The sequence below is a fragment of the Macaca fascicularis genome, chromosome 1 (genome assembly GCF_037993035.2).
Source record: "Macaca fascicularis isolate 582-1 chromosome 1, T2T-MFA8v1.1".
In the NCBI taxonomy this organism is placed as follows: Eukaryota; Metazoa; Chordata; class Mammalia; order Primates; family Cercopithecidae; genus Macaca; species Macaca fascicularis.
The window spans coordinates 223,020,088-223,048,042 of record NC_088375.1 but is presented as its reverse complement, the minus strand read 5'-3'; the positions used below and the strand labels follow the sequence as shown (position 1 = coordinate 223,048,042).

General features: G+C 54.5%; 1 protein-coding gene across 1 annotated transcript; it reads left to right on the top strand.

Moving 5' to 3' along the window:
- Window positions 1-819: 819 nt before the first annotated feature.
- Window positions 820-27,869, top strand: C1H1orf167 (chromosome 1 C1orf167 homolog). The gene is given in 21 exon segments (XM_015442618.4): window positions 820-1,017; window positions 2,394-3,610; window positions 3,745-3,788; window positions 4,628-4,826; window positions 5,525-5,679; window positions 8,500-8,612; window positions 9,050-9,227; window positions 13,378-13,553; window positions 14,393-14,567; window positions 16,606-16,762; window positions 16,872-17,026; window positions 17,738-17,946; window positions 20,129-20,273; window positions 22,410-22,814; window positions 23,356-23,509; window positions 25,568-25,673; window positions 26,047-26,221; window positions 26,323-26,552; window positions 26,827-26,920; window positions 27,554-27,660; window positions 27,663-27,869. Coding segments are annotated over 21 exon segments (4,332 nt in total). The 5' UTR covers window positions 820-947; the 3' UTR covers window positions 27,731-27,869.
- Window positions 27,870-27,955: the final 86 nt, after the last annotated feature.

The following is a 27,955-nucleotide window of genomic DNA, read 5'->3' as shown; positions in this document are numbered from 1 at the left end:
CAAGAGTTCGAGATCAGCCGGGTCATCATGGCGAAACCCTATCTCTACCAAAAAATACAAAAATTAGGCATGGTGGCATGCGCCTGTGGTTCCAGCTTCTTAGAGGCTGAGGCGGGAGGATCCCTTGAACCCAGGGAGGCAGGCAGAGGTTGCAGTGAGCTGGGATCATGCCATTGTACCAGTCTGGGCGACAAAGTGAGACTCTGTCTCAAAAAAAAAAATTTTTTTGCAGCCTAAGGTATCTTGCAGCTATTGAGCCATTGCAGCTGGAAAGCAGACAGTCTGTAAACAAATGGGCTTTGTTCCAATATAACTTTATTCACATAACGGACCACTAGCCCAGGCAGTAATTGCTAACCCCTCGCCTACAGCCTTGAAGGCTCGCAGGGGCATTGAGTGGGCTGGAGAGCCTCTGTGGCATTAGAGTTGAGGCAGGGCATGATCTGATTTCAGTGTTCACAGGATCACCCTGCCACTGCATGAAGAGGAGGCTGTCGGGTGTGAGGACGAGGGCAGAATAAGGGTGACCAGTTGGGAGGTGGCAGATGAGGGCCGCTCACCTCACGAGATGCCTGTTAGACATCTGGGTAGGCGTGGAGGAGGTCGCTGGACCTGCATGGTGAGATCTGTGTGCAGATCAGCCGAGAGGTCTAGGGGGCAGGATGGGGCAGCATTTGACCTGGACACTTACCATGGAAAGAGGGGTGATAAGTAGGGCAGGGAGAGGAGCCCCTGAGAGACCAGAACAGTGAGGGGCAAGCCCCAGGCAGCTGGGACCAGGCCAAGAGCAGCCAGGCGTACTGTTAAAGGGAAGGGGTAGGGATCAGAATGGGGTGGGGTTGAATGAGAGCCAGGGCAACCTGTCCTCTCCCCGCAGGGCCCATCTTATTAAACAGACCAGGCCACTCACTGTGGGGTGGACCAAGGACACCCCTGTCCCTGAGCCCATGGAGCTAAGGTCTGATGCCAGCCACAAGGAGAATGTGTCCCCAAAGCCTGCAGTGCTCCTGAAGCCAGGCAAGAGGCTTAGAGGGCCTGGATGGGAGGTTACAGGAGCAGGGCCCGTCTCGGTATTGGCCCAGAACCCCCCTCCCAGGCAGGCCAGCCTATAGGGCCTGGCTAATTCCACAGATCAGCCACCATGGTCAGCGGCACATAGAACAGTTTTCCCAGCCTGGGGCCTAAGGAGCAGGGGTCTTGGGAAAGTAAGGTCAGGAAGAGAGGGGACCAGGAGTAGGCCTGGTTGGTGCCCCTGGCTAAGATGGGGCCCCCACAGGTCAGCCAGTACCAGGGGCGGTGGGCTGGGAACATCCCTGCTCAGGCTGCTGAGGCTTTAAGAAAGTCACAGAGAGCCGGGAGTGGTGGCTCATGCCTGTAATCCCAGAACTTTGGGAGGCCGAGGCGGGTGGATCACCTGAGGTCAAGGGTTCAAGACCAGCCTGGCCAACATGGTGAAACCCCGTCTCTACAAAAATACAAAAGTTAGCCGGGCATGATGGTGGGTGCCTGTAATCCCAGCTACTTGGGAGGCTGAGGTGGGAGAATCACTTGAACCCGGGAGGCGGAGGTTGTACTGGGCGACAGAGCAAGACTCCCTCTCAAAAAAAAAGGAAGCCACACAGCTGGGCCAGCCAAGAAGGGGAGCAGCCCAAGAACAAATGTGGATTCTTGAATTCACATCCCAGTTTCTTCGTGTTCCAGCTGTGTGACCATGAGGCAAGTTGCTTGACCTCTCTGAGCTTTAGTTCCCATCCACAAAGGCAGCAACTTTTATGGCCCACTCTGCCTGCCAGGCCCCGCGCCCAGAGCCTCCCGGGACCTCATCCATCCCCATGAGGACTCTGCCTGTGGAGTGGGCTTAGGGGCTGGGGAGGGCCTCCAAGGCCCTTCTCCGTGTTCCCAGAGCAGCTCACCTTTACCCACTGCTCTATGGGGTCTTGCTTTCACCCCAGACCACTGCCCCCACCACCTCTTTGCTCAAGCCAGAAATCAAGGAGTCCCCCTTGATTCTTTCTTTTTTCCCCTTTACCTGACTCCGCCAAGCCTGCTGGCTGCACCTCTGAAGCTTGTCTGAATCTTCTCTTTACCCACCTGCTACCCCCGATCCCAGCCACCATCATCTCTCTCCTGGGACCCCCTCAACACCTCCTAAATATCTCTCTGCTTCCCTCTGTCCAGCTCCAAGAACCCCCCACTTCAAGAGCCCCAGGGACTGCCCATCGCTTCACCTAGGGAGACAGAGCTGGCAGCAGACCCCGGAAGTCTTAGCTCCCTCCCGCTGCTAGGGCCCCGTCCCCTCCCTGGCTCTGAGGCCTGGACAGCTCCACCTGTCCCACCTGAGTGCCGGCCACCCAAGTCCTCCCCCAAGGCATGACTGTCTCTCCTCTCTTTAGAGCAACGAAGATTCCGGAGGAGCCTGGGGATCAGCCTGAGCAGTAGACATGACCAGTGGGTGCCCGGGTGCCAGGTGGAGAGGGGAGGGCGTGCTGCCACACCCTCCCCAGGGGCGGTGCTAGACCAGGAGCCCTGCCGAGTCCAGACCAACCTGGCCAGCCCTGGTCCCCGCCTGGGCCTAGCCCTGAAGGACACGACTGGCCGACTGGTAAATTCAAGCGTCTGGCAACAGAGCAACCTGCAGCCTCCAGCCCGGAGGTGCCAAGGGAAGGCTCGAGAGTTTGCCATTCAGCAGAGCAACCTGAGCAGCAGGGAGACCAGCAGCCCCCACCTCTGCCCAGAGCCTGGGGGGAGCTTTGGGCCCCACAAGCTGCCCTGGGGTCGTCTCCTATCCCAGGAGCCACTGGCTCGCCCATCTCCCTGTCTGAGGCAGTCCAGGCTGCCGGCCCCAGGCACCCCTAGCGGGGACTTCAGGCCCACTGAAGCCTTTGCCCCTCTTGATGGGCGCACACGGCCAGGCCTCAGATTCTGGGGTGGCCTGGGGAGCTGGAGGTCCAGGCTGGTGGGGGAGCCTCTCACCCTGGAGGACCTGGCTATCCCCAGTCAGAACCAGACTCGGGCCCCATCCCATGCTGCCATCCAGCAGCTGCTGGCTTCTGTACGTTGCCTGGCGCAGGAGGCAGCCAGACTCAGGTGCCAGGCACCCCAGGAACCTCCCCGTGCTGTGCAGCAGGACCTCTGGACCAGCAGTGGCCAGCCACTCTCCGCCCACCAGCCTCTCCTTGCTTCCTGGGATGAGAGGCGGAGATGCCTTCGAGGCCAAAGGAAAACTGCAGCTTTCTTGAAGACCCCGGCTAGTCTCTCAGACTCTTGGGCACAAAGCAAGCTAATGTCACCTGAGACCACTCTGGGGACACTGACTGGGGATTCCCTTAATCCTGGGCAGGGGCTCCCTCCCGCCCACCCCCTAGGGTCAGGGGACAGCTGCTCTCCCGCGTCTCCAGATGGCAGGGCACAGAAGGGTGACCCCAGTCTCCCTCAAGGGGTGGGAAGCAGGGGGGCCGGCCCCTGTTCCTCAGCCTTCTCCAACACAGCCTGGGGAGTCCCACCCAAGCAGAAAGGAGAGGAGGGGGCCCCGAGGGAGCGGGTCCACAGGGAGGAGGAGAGGACGGCTTTCCATCTGCCAGACACAATCCCAGCGAGCAATGCCTCGAAGGTAGAGGCTGGGGGAGGCTGGAGGTGGGGTGGGGGGCGGGGGGCGTTGCTCCGGGGCAGGGAGGCTCGGCAGGGGTGCCTTGTCCTGCCTGCTGCTCGGCCTGAGAACTGTGTTATGTACTCTTGCTTTCCCAGAACAAGGCACAAAACATCGTAGCCCCAGAGTCTGAGGCAACCTGGTGAGGCCATGGCGGGGTGGGGACAGGGGTTGGAGCGGGGGGGGACACATGCTCAGGACTGTGCTTCCATTTGCCTGTGCGAACGGAGATGAGGGCCTGATGGAGATGAGGCAGGGTTTCAAGGAAGAGGAACTTATTTCCTGTCCCTGCTGGGGAATGAAGGGAGCCTCCAGGGCCCCAGGGACGAGAATGAAGGGATGCTTGTGGGTTTAGGGCACTCAGTGTCCTGAACTTCCGAGGCCACCCTGGGTTTTTGGCAAAGAGGGCAATCTCTGGCTGGATGCAGTGACTCCTGCCTGTAATCTCAACACTTTGGGAGACTGAGGCAGGCAGATTGTTTGAGCTCAGGAGTTCAAGACCAGCCTGAGCAACATAGCAAAACCCTGTCTCTACAAAAAAAAAAAAAAAAAAAAAATTTTACAAAAATCAGCCGGGTGTGGTGGTGCACGTCTGTAGTCTCAGCTACGCGGAAGGCTGAGGTGGGAGGGTCGCTTGAGCCCAGGAGGTCGAGGCTGCAGTGAGCCATTATCATGCCACTGCACTCCAGCCTGGGTGACAGAGCAAGACTCTGTCTCAAAATTATATATATATATATATATATATATAAAAGAAATAAAGATGGCATTCTCCGACCCCCAGGGCCTTGCTTGTGTGGGGTTTCCAAGTCCAGCCATCAGTAAGAGGGAAGTTCTTCCAGTCTGCAGTGTGTTACTTCTGTTGTGGTGTGGGTCACCACCCGACTGATTGCAGGAAAGGCATCTCGGAGGGTATCCAGCCACTGGGCTCTCCCTGGGGATAGGAGGGCAGTCCACCCCTGATCAGCCGTGGTCTGCCCCCAGCTGGCAGCTGTTGTCCAGATGTTTTCGATCCTGGAGGCACTTGGTGAAGAGGCAGTCGGATCCAGTGGTGGCGGCAGTGGCACTGGGCCGCTGGCAGCTGTTGCGAAAGGGCCTTCAGGCCCTGTGGCTCCGGGAGGCTCAGCTGGAGGCAGCATGCGGGCAGTACACAAAGATTCTGCTGGCCTGGAGCTTCCAAGAGGTCAGGAGTCCCCAGGTTGGGCCAGGGGGCTGTGTGAAGCACTAGTGTGTCTGGGGAGGAGACTCAGCCTATGGAGAGGGCACCCACTGGGCATAGGTTGCACCTCATGAATGATCAGCAGTAGATCATGTAGTTGTGAGTCCACACACCCGAATCAGCTCTGCCTAAGTTCAAATCCTGCCCCCTCTACCACTTGCTAGCTGTGTGACCTTGGGCAAGTTACCTAACCTCACTGTGCCCCAGTCTCTTTCTCTCTAAAATGGGATGATGATAATAATAGTACATACCTTTCTCAGGGTCATTGTGAGAGTAAATTAATAAGAGACTCAGAACACTGCCTAGCGTACAGCAAGCTAGTAGATAAGTGGCTGCTATTTTTTATTAGTGGTTTGCCAGCCAGGGCTGGGAGGGAGTATCTGTGTCCTTCCCTCCTTGGGAAAGGGGTGCTCTGAGAGGGGTCCAGTCCCAGCTTTCGTCTTCTAAGGAAAGTGTTGCCTCTTGGGATGCATCTCTCTGTATTTGTTCATTCATTCATTCCTTCATGCCCAAAGAAGGAACGAATAGGCAGAGTAATGGTTAAGACCACAGGCTGTGGAATCTGATAGGCGTGTGTTACTCCTGTCCCCTCCCCTGCCTGGTGTTTCCTTGGGAGGCAGATTCAAGGCCAACATCTCCTTTCCCCTTCTCTCTTGAGCCAGTGGAGAAACCTGGCTTTACAGCAGAAACAAGTACAGCCCCACATGCAGGCTGGGCCAGGGTCCCCGCCCTCCAGGAGAGCCCAGGGCCAAGGCCCCTCCTTGGGAAGAAGCACAGTGGCGGACCTCTCCCAGAGAAGCAGGCTGGAACACATCAGGTTGGTCAGCGTGGCCTGGGAAGCTGGTGGCCTTCCTTCTCCCACTTCCTGCCTTACCCCCACTACTTCCTCATCCCCACAAAAGAATGGGAATGAAATAAGCAGATGTGGGCAAAGATTGATGCAAAAAAGATGTCCATCACGGCATCATTTATAATTGTAAAAACTTCAAAACAGCCAGGCATGGTGGCTCACGCCTGTAATCCCAACACTCTGGGAGGCCTCGGCCAGGAGTTAGACAGCAGCCTGGGCAACATAGCGAGATCCCGTCTCTAGCAAAAAAATGTAAACATTTAGCCAGGCGTGGGGGCGTGCTTGTAGTCCCAGCCACTCTAGAGGCTGAGGCAGGAGGATCACTTGAGGCCAGGAAATCAAGACTGCAGTGAGCTATGATCATGCCACTGCACTCCAGCCTGGGCAACAGGGCAAGATCCTGTCTCAAAAAAAATAAGCTGAAAAGCAGCCTGAATGCTCAACAGTGAGTGAGGAAATGATGGTTTGACCATGTAATGAACGATTAGCAACCATCCAATATGATGTTTAGGAAGATTTTTTATTGGTTTTGTTTCCAATCATAGCAGTAATGCATGCTCAATTTGAAAAATATTCCAAATAGTCGGAAGTATATTAATTAACTTGAAAGCTTCATCCTCTCATAGCCCCCTCCCTGGAAGTATTTTTATGAATATTTGCAAAAAATAAAAAATAAAAATAAATTTAAAAAATTAAAAAAAAAGAATATTTACATAGCATTTTTAAAAACAAGGGAAAATGGTGTGGCAATGTTAAATTTTTCTTAAAGGAGCATAAAAATGTATCAAAAATATTTTTCCCAACCACATAGTTGCATAGAAACCACACAGTGCATAGAAAAAGGACCAGAAGGAAAAAAAAAAAAAAACGAAAATGTGCAATGCGAAGCCTAACACTGCTGAACCATACACTTAAGGAGGCGGAGCTTGCAGTGAGCCAAGATCTCACCACCACACTCCAGCCTGGGCGACACAGCGAGACTCTGTCTCAAAAAAAAAAAAAAAAAAAAAGGTTACAATGGTAAACTTTCTGACATGTATTTTACCACAATTAAGGAGTGAAAAATAAATATTTAATTGAAAAATACTAAAATGGAAACTATGCTTATCTCTGGAGCAGTGGGATTAAAGTCGGTTATTTTTTTCTTTTCTTTTCTTTTCTTTTTTTGCCCAGGCTGGAGTGCAGTGGAACAGTCTTGCTTACTGCAACCTCCATCTGGGTTCAAGCAATTCTTCCGCCTCAGCCTCCTACGTAGCTGGGATTACAGGCACACACCACCACGCCCGGCTGATTTTTTTTCTTTTTTTTTCTTTTTTTTTTTTTTTTTGTATTTTTTTTAGTAGAGATAGGGTTTCGCCATGTTGGTCAGACTGGTCTTAAACTCCTGGCCTCAAGTGATCTGCCTGCCTCAGCCTCCCAAAGTGCTGGGATTACAGGTGTGAGCCACTGCGCTTGGCCTCTGGTTATATTTTTCTTTATTTCCCCAATTTTCTACTATAGTTGGGTATTTTTTTTTTTTTTTTTTTTTTGAGACGGAGTCTCGCTCTGTCGCCCGGGCTGGAGTGCACTGGCCGGATGTCAGCTCACTGCAAGCTCCGCCTCCTAGGTTTACGCCATTCTCCTGCCTCAGCCTCCCGAGTAGCTGGGACTACAGGCGCCCGCCACCTCGCCCGGCTAGTTTTTTGTAGTTTTTAGTAGAGACGGGGTTTCACCGTGTTAGCCAGGATGGTCTCGATCTCCTGACCTCGTGATCCTCCCGTCTCGGCCTCCCAAAGTGCTGGGATTACAGGCTTGAGCCACCGCGCCCGGCCATTTTTTTTTTTAAACAGAGCATTGCTCTGTCACCCAGGCTGTAGTACAGTAGTGCGATCTCTGCTCACTACCACCTGTGCCACCCAGGCTCAAGCAATTCTCATGCCTCAGCCTCCCGAGTAGCTGGGACTACGAGTGTGTGCCACCGCACTGGCTAATTTGTGTGTGTGCGTGTGTTTAAATATATATATATATATATATAAAATATATAAAATCTTTTTTTTTTTTTTGTAGTAGAGATGGGTTTCGCTATGTTAGCCAGGCTGGTCTCAAACTCCTGGCTTCAAGTGATCTGTCCGCCTCAGCCTCCTAAAGTCCTGGGATTACAGTTGTGAGCCACCACACCTGGCCATGTTCTTGTTTTTAAATTGAACAAATGTATTTAAATAATTATTTAAATGATATTTATTTATTTATTTATTTATTTATTTATTTTGAGGCGGAGTCTCGCTCTGTCGCCCAGGCTGGAGTGCAGTGGCGCGATCTCGGCTCACTGCAAGCTCCGCCTCCCGGGTTCCCGCCATTCTCCTGCCTCAGCCTCCCGAGTAGCTGGGACCACAGGCGCCGCCACCACGCCCGGCTAATTTTTTTGTATTTTAGTGGAGACGGGGTTTCATTGTGTTAGCCAGGATGGTCTCGATCTCCTGACCTCGTGATCCGCCCGTCTCGGCCTCCCAAAATGCTGGGATTACAGGCTTGAGCCACCACGCCCGGCCAATGATATTTATTTTAATACATGTTTGTTGTTTAAAAAAAATCCAAATAGTATTAAAGAGAATAAATCAAGAGCAGAACCTCCCCCCAGCAATAGCTTTTAAATCTGACATAAAATGAACCGTCCAGAAGAGGATGGGGGACTCAGCGCCCCCTGCTCCCAAGGGCAGACCACATCTGCCTGGGGTGGGGTGGACAGGTTGGGACCGTGTGCCCTCCCTCCCGGGTCATCGGCTTCTCTCTGGGCAACTTCACTTTTAGTCCAGGAAGTCTGAGGGAGGAGGAGAGAGCTCAGTGGCTTCTGTCACATCCTGGGCAGAGAACAGACAGCAGAGATGAGACAGTCCAGATACTGGAGGCCCTGCAACTGGCGGGTGAGATGTGGGGTGCTGGGAAAGCAGGGAGGTGGAGCCTGGACATGCAGGGCCTGAGCTCCGCACTGGGCAGGGGCGGGGGACCCAGTTTGAGTGAATGTTTATTGTGCATCTGCTTTGGCACATTCCCAGAGACACTCTCATTTGAGCCTCACAGTGACCCCCAAGAGGAATTGTGCCCATTTTACGGATGGGAAACTGAGGCACAGAGAAGTTAAGCAACTAGTTTGAGGACACACAGCATGAGAGGAGCACAGCCTGCATTTCTGGGCTGATACGCTGATGCAGGCCCACACCGGAGACTGGAGTATTGGAGCTAGATTTAACTTACTCAGAGATGGGGGAGACGGGCACCCCACGTGTCAGGGGCCCCTCCTGGCTCGGATCCTCCCGTCTGCTTACTCTCTCTTTTCTCTCCCTCCTCCCTGCCTCCTTAGTCTTCTTCCTGTGGTGCCAACAGAAGGAACGGGCCAGACAGGAGAGGGAGAGTCTGCGGAAGGCCACCAGGGCCACACAGACGACAGGGAGCTTCCCCCATGCCTGGCACTTTACTGCTGCAGGTGCAGCCTGGGTGGCGCCACTGAGCCCCCAGCACCAGAGAGCTTGGCTGTGCAGGTAGGACACCCTTCCCTTTTTTTTTGAGATGGGGTCTCACTCTGTCACGTAGGCTGGAGTACAGTGGCACCATCTTGCTCACTGCACCCTCCACCTCCCTGGCTCAAGCGATCCTCCCACCTCAGCTTCCCAAGTAGCTGGGAGCATAGGCACGCGCCACCATGCCCAGCTAATTTTTTGTATTTTTAGTAGAGACAGGGTTCCACCATGTTGCCCAGGCTGGTCTCGAACTCCTGACCTCAAGTGATCTGCCCACCTTGGCCTCCCAAAGTGCTGGGAATCCAGGCGTGAGCCAGCGTGCCTGGCCCCCACTTCCCTTTAAGTCAGCTCTTAACTCCTAGTATTGAGAGGCAAGGATGCAAATGGGAAGTGAAAGCAGCCATCGACTGAGCATGCCTAGAACATGCTAGCCGGCCCCACTGGCTGGGATTTGGTTATAAGCAAAGCTTAGTCCCAGCTTCCCACCTCTTCCCATCATCACAGTGGAACCCATGGCTGGTGGGGGAACAGACAGGAAACTGGCAGTCCCAAGGGTGTATGTGAGTACCACCTGGCTTAAGTGTTGTGAAGAGAAGGAACACAGATCTATGAGTTTCTTTTTTTGCTTCCTGGTGGTTAACTTTTTATTATGGGGCATTATTATTATTATTATTTGAGACAGAGTCTCGCTCTGTCACCCAGGTTGGAGTGCAGTGGCACGATCTCGGCTCACTGCAACCTCCACCTCCCGGGTTCAAGCGATTCTCCTGCCTCACCTCATAAGTAGCTGGGATTACAGGCACATGCCACCATGCCCAGCTAATTTTTTTTTGTATTTTTAGCAGAGTCGGGTTTCACCATATTAGTCAGGCTGGTTTCGAACTACTGACCTCAGGTGATCCACCTACCTCAGCCTCCCAAAGTGCTTGGGATTACAGGCATGAGCCACCACGCCCGGCCTGTGGGGCATTTTTTTTTTCTTTTTTTTTTTTTTGAGACGCAGTCTCGCTCTGTCACCCAGGCTGGAGTGCAGTGGCGGATCTCAGCTCACTGCAAGCTCCGCCTCCCGGGTTTACACCATTCTCCTGCCTCAACCTCCCGAGTAGCTGGGACTACAGGCACCCACCACCTCGCCCGGCTAGTTTTTTGTATTTTTTAGTAGAGACGGGGTTTCACTGTGTTAGCCAGGAAGGTCTCGATCTCGTGACCTAGTGATCCGCCTGTCTCAGCCTCCCAAAGTGCTGGGATTACAGGCTTGAGCCACCGCGCCCGGCCCTGTGGGGCATTTTTATCTTACTCAAAAGTAGAGCAGATAGGATAATAAACCCCAGCGCACCAATTACCCAGCTTCAACAAAATCAGCCTCTCTTGAAGCTTGTTTCATATGTACTCCAAATACATCCCCCGCTCCAAATTATTTTGAGGCAAATCCCATGCATTATACCATTTCATCCATAAATACTTTTGCATGCCTCTCTAAAAGATAAGGACTCTTTAGAAACATAACCATTGGCCAGGCGCAGTGGCTCATGCCTGTAATCCCAGCACTTCGGGAGGCCGAGGCAGGTGGATCACTTGAGGTCAGGAGTTCGAAACCAGCCTGACCAACATGGTGAAACCCTCGTCTCTACTAAAAATACAAAAATTTATCGAGCGTAATGATGAACACTTGTAATCCCAGCTACTCGGGAAGCTGAGGCACAAGAATTGCTTGAACCCAGGAGGCAGAGGTTGCAGTGAGCTAAGATCATGCCACTGCACTCCAGCCTAGGCGACAGAGTGAGACTCTATCTCAGAAATAAATAAATAAATAAATAAATACATAACCACAATACCACTCTCACACCTGAAAAATAATGAAACAACTGTTCCTTAATACTCACGAATTATCTGGCCAGTATTCACATTTCCAATTGTTTTGCAAGTATATATTGTGTTAGAGTTTGCAATAAGGTCCACGTATGGCAGTTGGTTGATAAGTCATTCAAGTCTTTTAATTTTTTTTTTTTTTTTTGAGACAGAGTCTTGCTCTGTCGCCCAGGCTGGGGTGCAGTGGCCGGATCTCAGCTCACTGCAAGCTCCGCCTCCCGGGTTTAGACCATTCTCCTGCCTCAGCCTCCCGAGTAGCTGGGACTACAGGCGCCCGCCACCTCGCCTGGCTAGTTTTTTGTATTTTTTTTTTTTAGTAGAGACGGGGTTTCACCGTGTTAGCCAGGATGGTCTCGATCTCCTGACCTCGTGATCCTCCCGTCTCGGCCACCCAAAGTGCTGGGATTACAGGCTTGAGCCACCGCGCCCGGCCAAGTCTTTTAATTTTTAATTAAAAAAAAAAAATTTAGCTGGGCGCAATGGCTCAAGCCTGTAATCCCAGCACTTTGGGAGGCTGAGATGGGCGGATCATGAGGTTAGGAGATCGAGACCATCCTGGCTAACACAGTGAAACCCCGTCTCTACTAAAAAAAAAATACAAAAACCTAGCTGGGCGTGGTGGCGGGCACCTGTAGTCCCAGCTACTTGGGAGGCTGAGGCAGGAGAATGGCGTAAACCCGGGAGGTGGAGATTGCAGTGAGCTGAGATCCGGCCACTGCACTCCAGCCTGGGCGACAGAGCGAGACTCCATCTCAAAAAAAAAATTTTAGAGACAGGGTCTTACTCTGTCATCCAGGCTGGAGTACCGTGGTGCAATCATGACTCACTGTAGCCTCAAATTCCTAGGCTCAAGGGATCTTCTCATCTCTGCTTCCAAGTAGCTGGGACTATAGGTGCCACCACACCTGGCTAATTTTTAAATTTTTTGTAGAGATTTAATTTTTTGCCATGTTGCCCAGGCTGGCCTCGAACTCCTGGACTCAAGCGATTCACCCACCTTGGCCTCCCAAAGTGCTGAGATTACAGGTGTGAGCTACCATGACTGGCGAATTTTAAAAATTTTTGGTAGAGACAGAGTCCCACTGGTGAGCCATGATCGCACCACTGCACTCCAGCCTGAGCTCAAGCAATCCTCCCACCTCGGCTTCCCCTGAGTGCTGGGATTATAGGTGTGAGCCACCATGCCCAGCCTGTTAAAATCTTTATAATAGGCTCCCCTTCATTTTTTTTTTTTTTTCATTGCATGTTATTTGTTGAAGAAACTAATTTGCTTGCCTGCTAGTTTCTCACTCTTTGCATTTTGCTGACTACATCCCCCAGTGTAGTTTTCCGTGAGAACTTTTAGCACAGGAAGCTGACCTAGACCAAGGTTTGGTGTCGATGTGAAGGATGAAGAGTTGCCTGGTGGAGGGAGATCAGAGAAGGGTAGAGTGTTCAGAGGCCTCTGGCCAGGAGGGTAAGATCCTGAGGTGTAGCAGAGCCGAATTGGAGCCTTGTTAGTACAGGGTAGGGGGGCTGAGGGTAGTTGAAGATGAGATTGGAAAAATCTGTGGGGGCCTTGTTGGCCATGGGGAGGGGTTGAAATTTGATGGTAGAGCAAGGAGGCTACCACTGGAGGATTAGCAGGCGACTATGATGATTTGATTTGAGATTGGAAAAACACCACTGGGTTACGGAATAGGAAATGACTGGAGGAGGCTGAGGTGGATGCAGGGAGGCCAGGTCAGAGGCTGCTGAGGCCACCGCGCTGCCAGAGGTGACAGTGTCATGGCCTGAGCAGGTGACGTGCGATGCATCTTCAAAGCAGCCCCGTTTTACAGATGAGAAAACAGAGACTTGGCCGGGCACGGTGGCTCAAGCCTGTAATTCTAGCATTTTGGGAGGCCAAGGTGCCTGGATCACTTGAGGTCAGGAGTTCAAGACCAGCCTGGCCAACACAGAGAAACCCCATCTCTACTAAAAATACAAAATACAAAAAAAAAAAAAAAATTAGCCGGGCATGGTGGTGCATGCTTGTAATCCCAGCTACTCTGGAGGCTGATGCAGGAAAATCGCTTGAACCCAGGAGACAGAGGTTGCAGTGACCAGAGATCACACCATTACACTTCAGCCTAGGCAAAAGAGCGGAACTCTGTCTACAAACAACAACCGCAACAACAGCAACAACAACAAAATATGGAGGCTCAGAGTGATGAAGCGGCTTGCCCAAGGCCTGGGTAGTGTGTCTGGCAAAGGTAGGCAGCTGGAACCGCAGTCATCAGACCTTGCAATTGACATGGGTATTTTCCCTCTGTTCTCCCAGGTGCTTTGGGGCCTGGCAGCAGTTCGTGCAAAGAGGGTCCCAGTACCGAGACCACCTGGCTGACCGCCGGACGGGGACCCTGAGGAAATGCCTGGAACAGTGGGTGCAGATGAAACAGCTCCGGGACTCAGATGGGGCAAAGGTGACCCAGCTGTCCCTCTGCCGGCAGAAAGCAGGTGAGCTAGTATTGGCTTCTGCCCCAGCAAACCATGTCACTTAATCCCCTTCTTCAGTGGGCCCTAGTTGAATATGTGAATTCTTGTGGGAGGTGGTAGAACTGGGGCTTTCTAGGAGGGCAGCGTGTAGTCCTGGGAGGGGGCAGGAGGGGTCCCAAAGTGGGCAGGCCCCGGGTGAGCCACATCCCTATGTCCCATCGCGAGCTGCTGTGGGTGAGACACTTGGTTCTGCTCCTCCCACTGCAGGCTCCCTCGGTGCTGGTTATCCCAGATCCCGCCCGGAAGGGATGTGGGCCCTGCTCTTGGGAAGCTCCTGGTGTGATGGGGGACCCACAGCCCTAATCTCTACCCCAAAACTTAACTGGGGGCCCAGTGTAGTGGCTCACATCTATAATCCCAGCACTTTGGGAAGCCAAGGAGAGTGGATCACCCGAGGTCACGAGTTCAAGACCAGCCTGGCCAACCTGGTGAAACCCTGTGTCTACTAAAAATACAAAACTTAGCCAAGTGTGGTAGCACACCTGTAATTCTAGCTACTCGGGAGGCTGAGGCACAAGGATCGCTTGAACCCAGAAGGCGGAGGTTACAGTGAGCTAAGATCACGCCATTGCACTCCAGCCTGGGCAACAAGAGCAAAACTCTGTCTCAAAAAAAAAAAAAAGCACTTAACTGGGGAAGATGGGATCTTTGAGGCCACCTGGAGGGGAGGGCTTGGAAGCGCTGGGAGGGGACAAGAGACGAGAGCTCCCAAGAGGAGCCCAAGGCAGCAGCTATCAATGGCTGTGGGCAGAGTGAGGTCAGTAGGGGGGCAGCTGACTGGCCTCTTGACGGTTTTTCAGGACGTGAGGCTCTCCACACTGCAGGCCCTGCAGCCTGTGGCCTGGGTACAGTGGGCCAGGCCCAAGGGCTGCAGGAGCAAGGCCGGGGCTCTCTGCAGGATGCTTGCCGGACACTGGCCCTCTGCCGGGCGCTGCTGCTGTGGAAGACGCGGCTTTTCCAGTGCCAGTGGGCCAAGTAGGTGTCCCCAAGCTTGTGACCTGGGGTTGGGCCTGGGGACTGTGGTATGGGCACATGAGCAGTGCTCAGCACCAGGAGGAATGCGGGAGGAACGTCCCATAGGGCAGTAACTGCATCCCACTCCTCCCCGTGGCCCTGCACAGGCCCTGGCACACTGTGGTGCCCAGCCAATGTCAGGCCCTGGGAGGTGGCCTAGGGACACTGGAACAATGATTGAGCAGAGGTCCACTGGGGGCCAGGGGGCTGCCAGAGACACAGACATAGAGCTCTACAGGGGTGGCCGGAGCCCTAGTGAATGCCCGTCTCCCTGCCAAGTGCAAGTCCCGTGGTGGCAGGGACCATGTCTGTGTGGCTGTCGTTGCTGGCTCCCAGCTCCCTGCAGGTGCCTGGCATGTTGCAGGCATGGAGTAAATACTGTAAAGGAACAAGGGCAGGAGCCAGGGATCAAGCTCATCTCCTCCCCCATCAGCCTCATTACACAACTAGAGAAAGTGAGGCTCAGAGGGCCGGAGCAGGTTGCTCTAAATCCCAGTGGGAGTCAGGAGCAAGAAGTTCCTGTGGTAAGACCTTGTTGCTGCCCCCACACAAGATGGTCACTGCTGGAGTTCAGAGCCCAGACAAAGGCTGTGGGTGAGGGGAGGGTGGCGATCAGGAGCAGCCAGCTTCCCCGAGGGGATGTCAGGAGGAATGGAGGCCAGCAGTTGCAGGGTTAAGAATTCTGTCCTTGGCTGGGTGCGGTGGCTCACGCCTGTAATCCCAGCACTTTAAGAGGCCAAGGCCAGTGGATCACCTGAGGTCAGGAGTTCGAGACCAGCCTGGTCAACATGGCGAAACCCCGTCTCTACTAAAAATACAAAAGTTAGCCAGGCGTGGTGGCAAGCACCTGTAATCCCAGCTACTTGGGAGGCTGAGACAGAAGAATGACTTGAACCCAGGAGGCAGAGACTGCAGTGAGCCAAGATCATGCCACTGCACTCTAGCCAGGTGACAGAGTGAGACTCTGTCTCAAAAAAAAAAAAAGAATTCTGTCCTTGAAAGCCACATACCCACATGGTCCACTTGGACCCTCAGCCTCTTTCAGTGTACCCCTGCAAGTCCAGGAGAATTCAATTCACCGTGACCTTTCAGAATGTGAGGGTACCACTCATTACTCACATGCCTGCCCCACAGCCCCCAGGCCCTCCCTCTCCAGCCCATCCTCTGGCCTTTGGACCTCAGGGCACAGTTGATATCTCGTGGCAGCTCTCCCGGGGCACCCTCCAGGGCCTAGATGAATCCCAGGTCTGCTGCTATCTGGAGTTTGGGGAAATGACTTTCCCCCAGACTCAGCTTTCTTATTTTTATAAGTGAGTGGAGGCAGAAGTACTGGTGTGGTTGTGGGGGTGGGCCCTGGCGTCTGGGGTCCCTGGGCCTGGGGCTCAGCTCCATCTCTGATCAACTGCGTGGGCTCCCAGCCCGCCCCAGAAGCATGATGAAGTCAGCCAGTAATGCAGGTGGAGCATTAGCTCGATTGGCCAGACGTGGTGGCACACACCTGTAATCCCAGCTACTCGGGAGGCTGAGGCGGGAGGATCGCTTAAACCCAGGAGGCAGAGGTTGCAGTAAGCTAAGATTGTGCCACTGTACTCCAGCCTGGGCCACAGAGTCAGACGCTGTCTAAAAAACAAAACAAAACAAAACAAAACAAAAAAGCATTAGCCCAGTCAGCCCAGTCTCAGCTGCTCACTGAGGTCACTCAGAGAACTCTAGAAAAGTCTGGAAGCCCAGGATGTACCCTGACCATTAAGTCAGAATCTAGCAGAATCCAGGGATAGGACTCTGGTGGGCATCGGTATCTCTCGAAGCCCCCAGCGATCCCAGCATGCAGCCGCTGTGGCGGGCGGCAGTGTGGAATGCTAGCCCAGTGTCTGGCCTGTGGTGAGCACCCTTCCAGCCCACCTCTTTCACAGCGGCCAGGGTGGGGTAGCCCCTGCTTGGCCACCCTGCCCAGCCTGGGGGTGAGGCTGGGCTGGGCACTCACCTGCCCCTTCTCTAGCTCCTTCCTCCAGGGCCTGCAGCAGCGGATGCTGCAGTGCAGCCTGAGATGGTGGCACATGAGGGCATTGGGCCCAGATGCCACATCAAGCTACACCAAGACACCCTCAGCTCCGGAGCCAATGGGCAGCAGCACATCCCAAGGCTCTCTGGAGAAGGTGAGAGGTAGGTGGGTGGGGAGGGGCTGGGGCAGGTAGGGGTGGGTGGGTGGAGATTGTGGGAAGGGGACAGGGTGGGGGACCCAGGACTCCACACCTCCTTCCCCAGGTTCCCAGGGCCCCCACCCTCCCGGAGACTCTCCAGGGGAGCCTTCTGTGGGCAGCTGGGCAGCGGCAGCAGGGGCAGTGCTTTCGGCTCTGGCGGGCACGGGCCTGGCAGTTCCAGGGCACAGCCAGGTGGTACCAGCATACCCTCCAGAGGCGGTAGGGACCCCTCCCCATCCGCCTGCCACTCTATGGACTTACTGTTTCCCAGCCCCTTCTCCCATCCACCCTTGGCCTTCACAGAAGCAGCCCCTTGGGGTCTGCACCTCAGGGGCCTTCAGTTCCTCCTGTCTTCCTGCCCTGTCCTACTGAGAGGGTGTCAGGGAGCGGTGAGGCACTCTACAGAGTCACTGTTCCTCTTGGAGATTTCACAGCCGAGGTTCATTCATTTATAGCACAATGCATAAGAGTTGGTCTCCCTGGGTTCTAATCCCAGCTTTGCCCCTCACTGGCTGTGTGATCTTGGGCAAGTTGCATAACTTCTCTGTGCCTCTATTTGCCTATCTGTAAAATGGGGTTAATAGTACTCGCTCCAGTGGGGCAGTGGCGAGGCAGGGCACAAACATTTCCCAGTGCCGTGTGTGGTACGTTGTGAGTGCTCAGTCCATAGCAATGTTTATGGCTAGTGGTTGAGCACAGGACTTGGCAGTGGGGGTCTAGAGTCCCACCGTATCCCTCCCACTAGTCATCATGACCCTTGGAGAGGTGCTTGGCCCCTCCAGTCCTCAGCAACCCACCCTCCCATAATGGAAACAGAAGAGTCACCCAGAGCCCCCCACTGCTGGAGAGAAGAGAGAGGAGGGCGGGGCAGGGCTGGCCTGGGATTTGGGGGACAGTGGCCATCCTCAGGGTGGACCCTCCCTTTCCCAGCATCTTCCTCAGCTGGAGCCGCTGGGCAACAGCCCAAGGGGCCTGGAGAGAGCTGGCTTCCCACTGGGCCTGGGATCGGAGCTGCAGGGCTGTGCTGGGCCTGTGGCGTCGGCGGCTGCTGCAGTTGCGGCTGGTGGAGAGGTGGGCCCAGGAGCGGGGCTGGCGACTGGCACGAGATGCCCTATGCCACTGGCACTCCTCTTGGCAGGGTGAGTGGAGACTGGGTTGGGGGCACTGCAGGTGAGGGCAGGGCCAGGGTCTGTCTGAGACCGATTGCAGCCTTGGCCAACAACTTGACTGTAACCTCATGGGAGGCCTTGAGGCAGAGGCTAAGCTACATCTGGACTCCTGACCCATAGAAACTGTGAGATAACAAACATCTGTGGTTTAAAACTAATAAGTACTTGGGTAATTTGTTACACAGCCATAGATAACAAATGCAGTTGATCAGAGAGGTCCGCTGAGCTGTGACACTGACTTAGCTGGATTCAAAGAAAACAGGCTGACCAATTCTTACACATTGTGCTATGTATGAGTAAATGAATGGACCTCAGCTGTGAAATTTCCTAGAGGAACAGTGACTCTGCAGAGTGCCTCACCATCCCCCATACCCTCCCATCCCCTAGCAAAGTCTGGTGATGAGATCCCCACAGGCTACACCCAGGAGTCGGGTGGCTGAGCAGAACCTGGGGGCTTGGACTCTGTAGTCTTGAGTTTGAATCCCTGCTCTTCCATACCCTGGTTGTGTGAACTTTAAACAACCTACTTACCCTCTCTGAGTCTCAGCTTACACATCTGTAAAATGGGGATAATGTAGTCCCTACCTCATCACCTTAATATTCATCCTTATCCTTACCTGGCCTTTAGGAGTCACTGGTCTGAGCCCTGAGCTGGGGGAGAAGTGGGCAGAGTCATGGTGCCCTTAGAGGCCAGTAGAGTTAGTCAGAGAGGGTCCCAGGAAGAGGTAAGGAGGGCTCAGCAGGCAGAGCAATGGAGAGAGAAGTTGAGGTGTGGGAAGGGTTCAGCAAAATACGGCAGTGGGAAGGACTGGATTTGCAGAGCTGGCTGAGGGTGCAGTGTGTTAGAAGCCCTAAGGAATGTGACCAGTGAAGGGAGAAGGGATAGTCCCAAGGCAGGCTTGCTGTCTGGGTCTCCGCCTCTGGGCAAAAAGAGCTGTTGCATGGCCCAACCAGTCTTTCTTTCTTTCTTTTTTTTTTTTTTCAAGACGGTCTCACTCTGTTGCCCATGCATGCAGTGGTGCGATCTGGGCTCACTGCAACCTCTGCCCCCAGGTTCAAGCAATTCTCCTGCCTCAGCTCCCCTAGTAGGTGGGATTACAGGCGCCTGCCACCATGCCTGGCTAATTTTTGTATTTTCAGTAGAGACAGGGTTTCACCATGTTACCGGGCTGGTCTCAAATTCCTGCCCTCAAGTGATCAACCCACCTCCACCTTCCAAAGTGCTGGGATTACAAGCGTGAGCCACCGCACCTGGCCCCAAGCAATCTTTTTATAACCTGATATCAGAAGTGACATCCCATTGCTTCTGCCAAATTCTGTCTGTTAGAAGCAAATTAATAAACCCAGCCTGTATTCAAGGCGGGGCATTGCCCGGGACAGGAATACAGGATGCTATCTTGGAGGCTGCCCACTACACCAACACATCGCGTTAATGCTGGCAGACAGGGCTGTGGTTGTTCTGGAAAGTCATGTCCTGTCCGCTGGGGACAGCTGCTTACGCAGCCCAGTCATTCCCCAGCGGGAACACTGAGCCAGTGTTTCCAGAACTTCCAGTTTTTACAGAAAAATTGAAAATTAGATTTTTGGGCCGGGCGCAGTGGCTCATGTCTGTAATCCCAGCACTTTGGGAGACCGAGGCTGGCGGATCACAAGGTCAGGAGATCAAGACCATCCTGGCTAACACGGTGAAACCCCATCTCTACTAAAAATACAAAAAACTAGCCGGGCGAGGTGGCGGGCACCTGTAGTCCCAGCTACTCGGGAGGCTGAGGCAGGAGAATGGCGTGAACTCGGGAGGCAGAGGTTGCAGTGAGCTGAGATTGGGCCACTGCACTCTAGCCTGGGCGTCAGAGTGAGACTCCGTCTCAAAAAAAAAAAAAAAAAAAACCAGAAAATTAGATTTTTACCGGAATTCTCCAGATTCGAAAACATTGTGGCAAAATTAACAAACAAAAACAAACCCAACAACTCTATGAGCTGGGCTGGCCTGGTCACCAGCAGGACACGCGTAATAGAGGCTTTTTAACCCAGACAGTCAGGGCGGCCTTGTCTGTTCCCACCTGGTAGGGAGCGAAGGGCTGGCTAAGCAGAGACCCATGGGGAGAGGCTGGGGTGAGCACCCAGTGGCTCTTCAGCATCTCTCTGGCCCCAGGACAGCAGTTCCTGCATGAAAAGTGCCAGACGTGGGTGCAGGGCCACCTCCAGGGCCTGCAGAGGGCTGTGTTTCGGAGCTGGCAGCAGGCAGCAGCTCGTCAGAGACGCACAGTGACCCGGCCAGAGCAACTGCTACTGCAGAGGTAGGTGGGCCTGGGGGTGGGAGGGTGTTGGTCCTCCCCACCCAAGTAATAGCAAGAAGAGCACCCAGGGGGTGGGAAGCTCAGGGGGTGGGAAGCTCAGAGGGTGGCCCAGATAGGAGGCCTATGGCCTGGGGAATAAGGGGCATGCAGGGAGACCCTAGCCCGGAGACAGAGGGCCATGACCACTGATACCTTATTATCTATTTTGGGAGTGGTGGCAAACCCCAACCCTAACCTGTGGCCCCAACAAGCCCTGGGAGTCCAGCTCCTGGCCAGGTCAGTTCTTTGGTTTTAGAGGATATGATTAACATGGGAGAAATCAGCTGGGAACAGTGGCTGACGCCTATAATCCCAGCACTTTGGGAGGCCGAGGCAGGTGGATCACTTGAGGTCAGGAGTTCAAGACCAGCCTGGCCAACATGGTGAAACCCCATCTCTTTTTTTTTTTTTTTTTTTTTTTTTCGAGACGGAGTCTCGCTCTGTCTCCTAGGCTGGAGTGCAGTGGCGCGATCTCGGCTCACTGCAAGCTCCGCCTCCCGGGTTCACGCCATTTTCCTGCCTCAGCCTCCCGAGTAGCTGGGACTACAGGCGCCCACAACCGCGCCCGGCTAATTTTTTGTATTTTTAGTAGAGATGGGGTTTCACCGTGGTCTCGATCTCCTGACCTTGTGATCCGCCCGCCTCGGCCTCCCAAAGTGCTGGGATTACAGGCGTGAGCCACCGCGCCCGGCCTGTGAAACCCCATCTCTACTAAAAATATGAAAAATAGCCAGGCGTGGTGGCAGGTGCCTGTAGTCTCAGCTACTCAGGACACTCAGGCAGGAGAATCACTTGAATCCAGGAGGTGGAGGTTGTGGTGAGCCGAGATTGTGCCACTGCACTCCAGCCTGGGTGACTAAGCAAGACTCCGTCTCAAAAAAAAAAAAAAGGAGAAATCCACTCCTCAGAAATCTACCATAATGCCCATTGTGAGGAGTCACAGCAAGGAGGTGTCTGCTGTACACCGTTGCTAAGAGAAGACAGTGCAATCTTCATTTAAGTAAAGATGTTCTGGTGGAACATGTATACAGTTTATGAATGCACATTGTAAAACCAAGCAGAGGGACGCAGAATGGCTCCTCCCACAGTTCAGTACAAATGCGAATGTTCAGTGTCCCCATAGGGGCAGTGAACTGTTGGCTACAGAATGGCTGACGTCTGTGCTTTTGCATCTGAGGGTGTAGATGGGTTGTTTTTTTTGAGATGGAGTCTCGCTCTTGTTGCCCAGGCTGGAGTGCAATGGCGCGATCTCGGCTCACCGCAGCCTCTGCCTCCCAGGTTCAAGCAATTCTCCTGCCTCAGCCTCCTGAGTAGCTGGGATTACAGGCATGTGGCATCACGCCCGGCTAATTTTGTATTTTTAGTAGAGACGGGGTTTCTCCATGTTCATCAAGCTGGTCTCGAACTCCCAACCTCAGGTGATCTGCCCCTCCTCTGCCTCCCAAAGTGCTAGGATTACAGGCGTGAGCCACTGCACCCAGCTGTAAATGTTTTTTTTTCTTGGCTTCTCAGTGAGTGGGAGATGGTGTTCCTCTCCCTCACCAACCACCTGGGCATGTGATGGGAGGCAGGACGTGGCTGGTGTGGGACTTGAACCCATACTACTGGTTCCCATGCCTTTGCAGGGCAGGCCCTGCCCTCTGAGGCTGAGATTCCAAGACGGAAAGCCAGTGCTTTCACCCGTTCCTAGTCCTTTAGTGTTTTGTGGGAGCTTTGCTGGTGTAACATTGAATAAATGTGACTTTTGACTCTGAGAACGAGACAAGCCCTCCCATGCATCTGTTTTTGGTTTGTTTTGTTTTTTTGAGATGGAGTTTCACTCTTGTCACCCAAGCTGGAGTGCGGTGGCGCGATCTCAGCTTACTGCAACCTCTGCCTCCTGGGTTCAAGCAATTCTAAAATTCCCAAGTAGCTGGGATTACAGGTGCCCATCGCCATACATGGCTAATTTTAGTATTTTTAGTAGAGACGGGGTTTCACCATGTTGGTCAGGCCGGTCTCAAACTGACCTCAGGTGATCCACTCACCTTGGCCTCCCAAAGTGCTGGGATTACAAGCATGAGCCACCACGCCTGGCCCCATGCGTCTGTTTTGCAGCTACTTCCAGGCCTGGTGTGAGGTTGTAAGAGACACAGGGGTGCTCCGGGCCCAGCGTCAAGCCTTTCAGGATGACCTGAGGAGAAGGGCACTGGGGGCCGTGTTTGCCACATGGCGGGAAGCCCAGGCAGCTGCAGCCGGGGCACAGGAACAGCATGTGGCCCAGGCCTCCCTTGCCCACTGGAGAAGCTGCGGGCAGCAAGGCCAGGAAGATGGGCAGCCAAAGAAGGCCCGGGCCCCTCAGGCCTTCCCAGCATGGCCAGTGGCCCCGGACGTGCACCGTGAGGCCCAGCAGCAGGAAGGAGAGAGTGCTGGGGCCCAGGCAGCCCGGTGCTGGGCACTGTGGGCGCCCAGCTGTCGGGGCCAGGTCAGCCAAGTCCATGCTTCCTGGAAGCTGCGAGCCTGGTGAGTGCCGTGGTCTAAGCGCAGCCCCACTCTGTGCTTCCAGCTCAGGCCTCGAGCCTGTTTTTGGCAGGGGTAGAGCGTAATTCGTGGCTGGGTGGCAGGGCAAAGGCTCAAGGGTGATTGGGGGTGACAGGGAGAGGCCGCCCTAGCCATCTCCCTGTCACCCCGTCCTGGACCACATCCTGGCACCACCTCTTGCTGTGTGTCCCCTCCTTGGGGAAGTCTCTGATGGTCCTGCCTGGCAGTCACCAGCACAGTCAGCCACTCAGCAAGCGCCATAAACGCCAGGGAAGGGGAGGCAAAGTGGCACTGGCAGGACTGTCCCCTCTCTGCCCCTAAACAGGATGTTTGTCCCTGTCTGCGATTTTCTCCTTCCAGGTCGCTCTCCATCCTGTTTACCCAGACTCTCCCTCCAGAAGAGGGAGTGGGAGGTGGCTGGGGCTTGGCCTGGAGGGCCCCCTCCCGCAGGGCACTGGAAGGGCTCCCTGCAGAGAGTCCTGGCCCTGATGGCCCTGGCTGCAGACTCCTTCCTCTCCCGCAGGGTCCTAGAGGCCTCGACGCAGTCGGGGGCTTGCGGCGGTGTCCAACGAGCCATCGTCACCCAGCTCCGGCAGGCTGGGCTCAGACGCTTCCTGCAGATGGCGCGGCTCAGGGTGCGGCTTGGACTGCGGGCCAAGGCCCCAGGGGCCGGCAAGGTCCGCCCCAAGCCCCAGGCTGACCTCACGCTCTGGCCCCGGATGGCCAGCAGGGGGAGCCTGCTGCTGGACGCCCCAGCCCCTTGGAAGCAGGTGAGGGGAGCGTAGGCAGGACGGGAGGTCCAAAAATGACCCTCGGACCACCGGCCTTAGAATCAGCTTGATCCGGCCCATGGCGGCAGCATGGCTGGATGCCTCCCCAGGGGCCCAGCAGCTTTGTACACACCACCTCTCCCCAGTTCTCAGTCAGCCTCTGACAAGCAACTCTGAATCCATCAGCAAAGATGAACCCAGCACCTCTCGAGTGCCAGCCCACTGCAGGTCTGGACACAAAGACCAGCGTGTTGGGTCACAGCCTGTTAGGGAGACACTGAAATGCATGCTTTCTCACGGTGCAGCTGAAGATCAGGATAGGTACACGGAACAGTAGCATTTTTTTTTGTTTTTTTATTTTTGAGACAGAGTCTGGCTCAATTGCCCAGCCTGAAGCAGAGGTGTGATCTCAACTCACTGCAACCTCCACCTCTCAGGTTCAAGCGATCCTCCCACCTCAGCCTCCTGAGTAGCTGGGACTACGGGTGCATGCCACCACACCTGGCTAATTTTTGTATTTTTAGTAGAGACGGGGTTTCACCATATTGCCCAAGCTGGTCTCGAACTCCTGAATTCAAGTGATCCTCCCACCTCAACTTCCCAAAGTGCTGGGATTACAGGTGTGAGCCACTGCACCAGGTCAAGTTTTTTTTTTTTCCTTATTGGAAAAGTGAAATATGCTCATTACAGAAAAGTCAGAAAATATAAAGTAGAAAAATACCAAAATCTCTTTCATAATTCTCTCTACCCAACGGCATTGGTCAGTCCCTTTCCAGACCAGAAGCAGTTAGTTCTGACACCAACAAATGGTGATAAGAGGTTGATGGCCTAGCAAGAGGGAAGAAGCCACCACAAAACCAAACAGAAAATGACACTGCACAGCAGTCTGGGGACATGTCCTTGAAGGACACAGCCCCAAAGATACTGGCAGGTGAGGTAGTGTCCCTAAGATCAACAGGCATCATCAGGAATCTTATTTCAGAATGCCACAAAGAATACATTTTAGAGAAGGTTCTAAGAGAAAAAGCTAAGGTAACTTTTTTCGGTCGTCGTTTTTTTTCAGACAGTGTCTCACTCTGTTGCCCAGGCCGGAATGCAATGGTGCAATCACAGCTCACTGCAGCCTCAACCTCCAGGGCTCAAACGATCCTTCCACCTCAGCTGCATGAGTAGCTGAGACTACAGGCGTGTGCCAACACACCCGGCTAATTTTATTTTTTTTGTAGAAATGGGGTCTCACTGTGTTGCCAGGGCTTGTCTCGAACTCCTGGGCTCAAGCGATCTGCCTGCCTTGGCCTCCCCAACCGCTGGGGGCAGGCCCATTGCGCCATGAGCCACCGTGCCTCCCGGTTTTTGTTTTTTAAATGGAATTGAAAGGAACTAGCCTTGGCTAGTTGCAGAATTCACACATATGGGGCTATGGCAACAGCAGGTTCTAGGGTCTCAGGGTCTCTTCTTTCTAAATAAGCTACAGGGCAATTGCTTCTCAGAGTACTTTTACATTTCTATTCAAGACAAGGATCCCATATACTGATGGAGAATCCGAGGCCTCTAGAAACTAAACGCTGGGAATGGCACCTAGGGTGCTTAATTCCAGGGCCCCCTCTTTTCTGCCACAGGCACACATGCCCCAGCAGCCCCTTTGGAGAGCCCCTCTCTGTAGAGAGTACTAGCCGGGGGCTCGGACTCTGGAGTCAGACCACTTTCGAGGTATGAGGCCTCAGACAAGTAACTCAGCTTTGACAAGTTTTAAGTGGGGAGAGAAACAGCCACCTCCCAGGGCTGTGCTCCCAGGCACTGAGGGGTAACTTCTAGGGGCCCACCCCACTGTTGGAATGTCTTTGGCCACCTGGGGGAATGGGTGGAAGAAGCAGGGATGTGTGCTGCCAGCCAAGAAATCCCAGTGGGGCCCCAGGAGGTCCAAGCCCATGGGGTTCAGGTGCTCCTTTCTGGTTGTTCCTTCAGACCCGCAGCTGCTGGACACAGGCCACGGGGCTGGTGCCGCCCGCGCCATCACTGCAGTGCAGCCTGGGTGGACAGAGGAAGCCAAGGGGAATGGCCTGGGCTCAGAGTAAGGAGACCTTGCCCCGGAGGACAAACAGTGTCTGAAGTGCAGGGGTGAAGTGGTCTCCAGTCCTCAGGGGCCTGGAAATCAGCTCCTTGGGACACGGTGTTATGTGTACTGACCATTCTCCCCATCCATTCCCTCTTAGGAATGTTTCAGGTGTTCTGAGAAAACTTTGTGTTCCTGTCCCGCCCTGTGATTTCTCTTTGGGCAGCAGCCCAGAGCGGCTAGAGGCCTGGGAAGATGGGGGGCAGGGCACAAGGCTGAGCTCAGCGCCTTCCTCCACGCTCCTCACTGTACTCAACTCCTAGGCGGGCACTAAGAGCAGCTGCCTTCTTGGACCCACATTAAGCTCTTCTGACTCAACTCCCCTTTCCAGGGTGCAGAGAACATTCTCTCTGCCCTGCCTTCCAGCTCTGGCCGCAGTGGCCTGGACAGAGTAGCTGGGTCCCAGGCCTGCCCCTGTGGATGAGGGACCAGGGACCAAGAGGACACTCCAGCCCTGAGCCCAGGGCCCTCAAAGCCCAAAGCGAGGCCCATAAAAGGAGGCTGGGGTGAGAGGAGCTGTGTGTGCAGTTTGGGGGGTCCGAGGGATGGGGGCAGGGGCCGAGGGGCTCGCCGGAGCCATGGCTAGAGCTGGGCCCTCTCTGGCCAGTGGTCTTTCATGTAGGATCCTGGAAAAGCAGGCCCAGGCCCATGGCTCTGCCCTCCTTCCGGCCCTGAAGGGTCACGATGCTCTTGGCCATCAGGAGGAAGTACCTGCAGCACCGGTGGCTTAAGGCACTGCTTCGTGGGTTGCGGGGTTCCCAGCAGGCCAGGTGCCTGGCAGCAGCATGGCAGCACTGGGTGGATGCCCAAGGGGCAGAACAGCTGGCACGGACCCTGGTGAGTGGGCGCAGCCCCTCTCCATACTGACCATCTCCCATTTCACCTCATACTGAACCCTAACCCCTCTCAAAAGTATGGCCCTTGGACCTACTGACTCCAAAACCTTGGGGGACAGGCCCAGGAATCTGCATTGTTAATACTCAGATGACACCCCCTTGCCATAGCCCTTTCACTCTGGTGCCGCAGAGGTGTGGGGGGAGAAAGGCAGAAGGGCTGGCGACTGCAGGGGAGCGTGAGCGCAAGAGGCCTCCTCTGCCAACTGTCCCCAAAGCTCAGAGAGTGGCACCTGAGATCGGCCTGGCGGACGTGGTGGCAGCGGATCCTGCGACTGCGAGTGGCTCAGCAGTTAAAGCAGCAGGAAGATGGCTGGGTCCTTTCCCAGGTACTACCCTCTTCCCCGCACTCCACCCATTCCCAGGTACTACCCTCTTCCCCGCACTCCACCCATTCCCAGGTACTACCCTCTTCCCCGCACTCCACCCATTCCCAGGTACTACCCTCTTCCCCGCACTCCACCCAGCCAGCCTTCCAGAAGCCTGTGCCACAGCTGCTCACCGCGGATCTGAGGTTTCCCTGCTTGCCAGCCCCAGGGCCCCTTTGTTTTCAGGGGAGGGGGTCAGTTCCATTACAGACCACACAGGCTGGATGCTGGAGCCCTTGATTTGATTTGTGGCCCCAGCTCAGGCCAGGCCCACCCGGTCCCTCAGTTTGGGAAGGCGTGGCATGAGGTATGGCTGCCGCTCAGACTAGCCCATGGAGGGCCTAGGTCCTGAGCACCCCCTCCCTCATTTGCTCTGCTCTGAGTACAGCTTCCCAGATCACCATCGGATCTATTCTGAGCTTGTGCATTTGGCCTGGGCAAGACTGGCTGGCTGCTTGGGGCAGAGGGAGGGGCCCTGGGGACAAAAGGAGCTGGGCACAGGTGTTGCTCTAGCAGGCACGGCACAGACCCTGGAGAGAGCCCACAACAATAGCATTTCCTCCCCTCCCTGGTTCCAGGCCTTTAAGAAGTGGCACCAACGCCTGGCAGCCAGAAGCCCAAGGAGAGGAGCTGCCAGTAGCCCAAGACCCTGGAGCAAGCCAGGCCCTAAGGGCCCTGAGAGTGGACAGAAGCCGCCGGAGCCCCACGGGGTTGGGGGCTTGGGGCAGAGCATGGGGCCCAGCTGCAGCTGTGACATGTTCCCAGAGAATAAAAAACAGAACTGAACTCGGCTTTCCCAGGCAAGGAACCATGCCCCACACATCCGGGGAGTGATGACAGAGGGGACAGCTTGAAGAGCTCTGAAGGACAATAAAACCCACTCCTCAGTCCTAGCTGCTTCTCTTAGTCTCTCCTAGCGGCCGCCCTTCTGCCCCAGCCAGTGAGGCCAGGAAGGGAGTAAAGAGGACGTCCCACAATT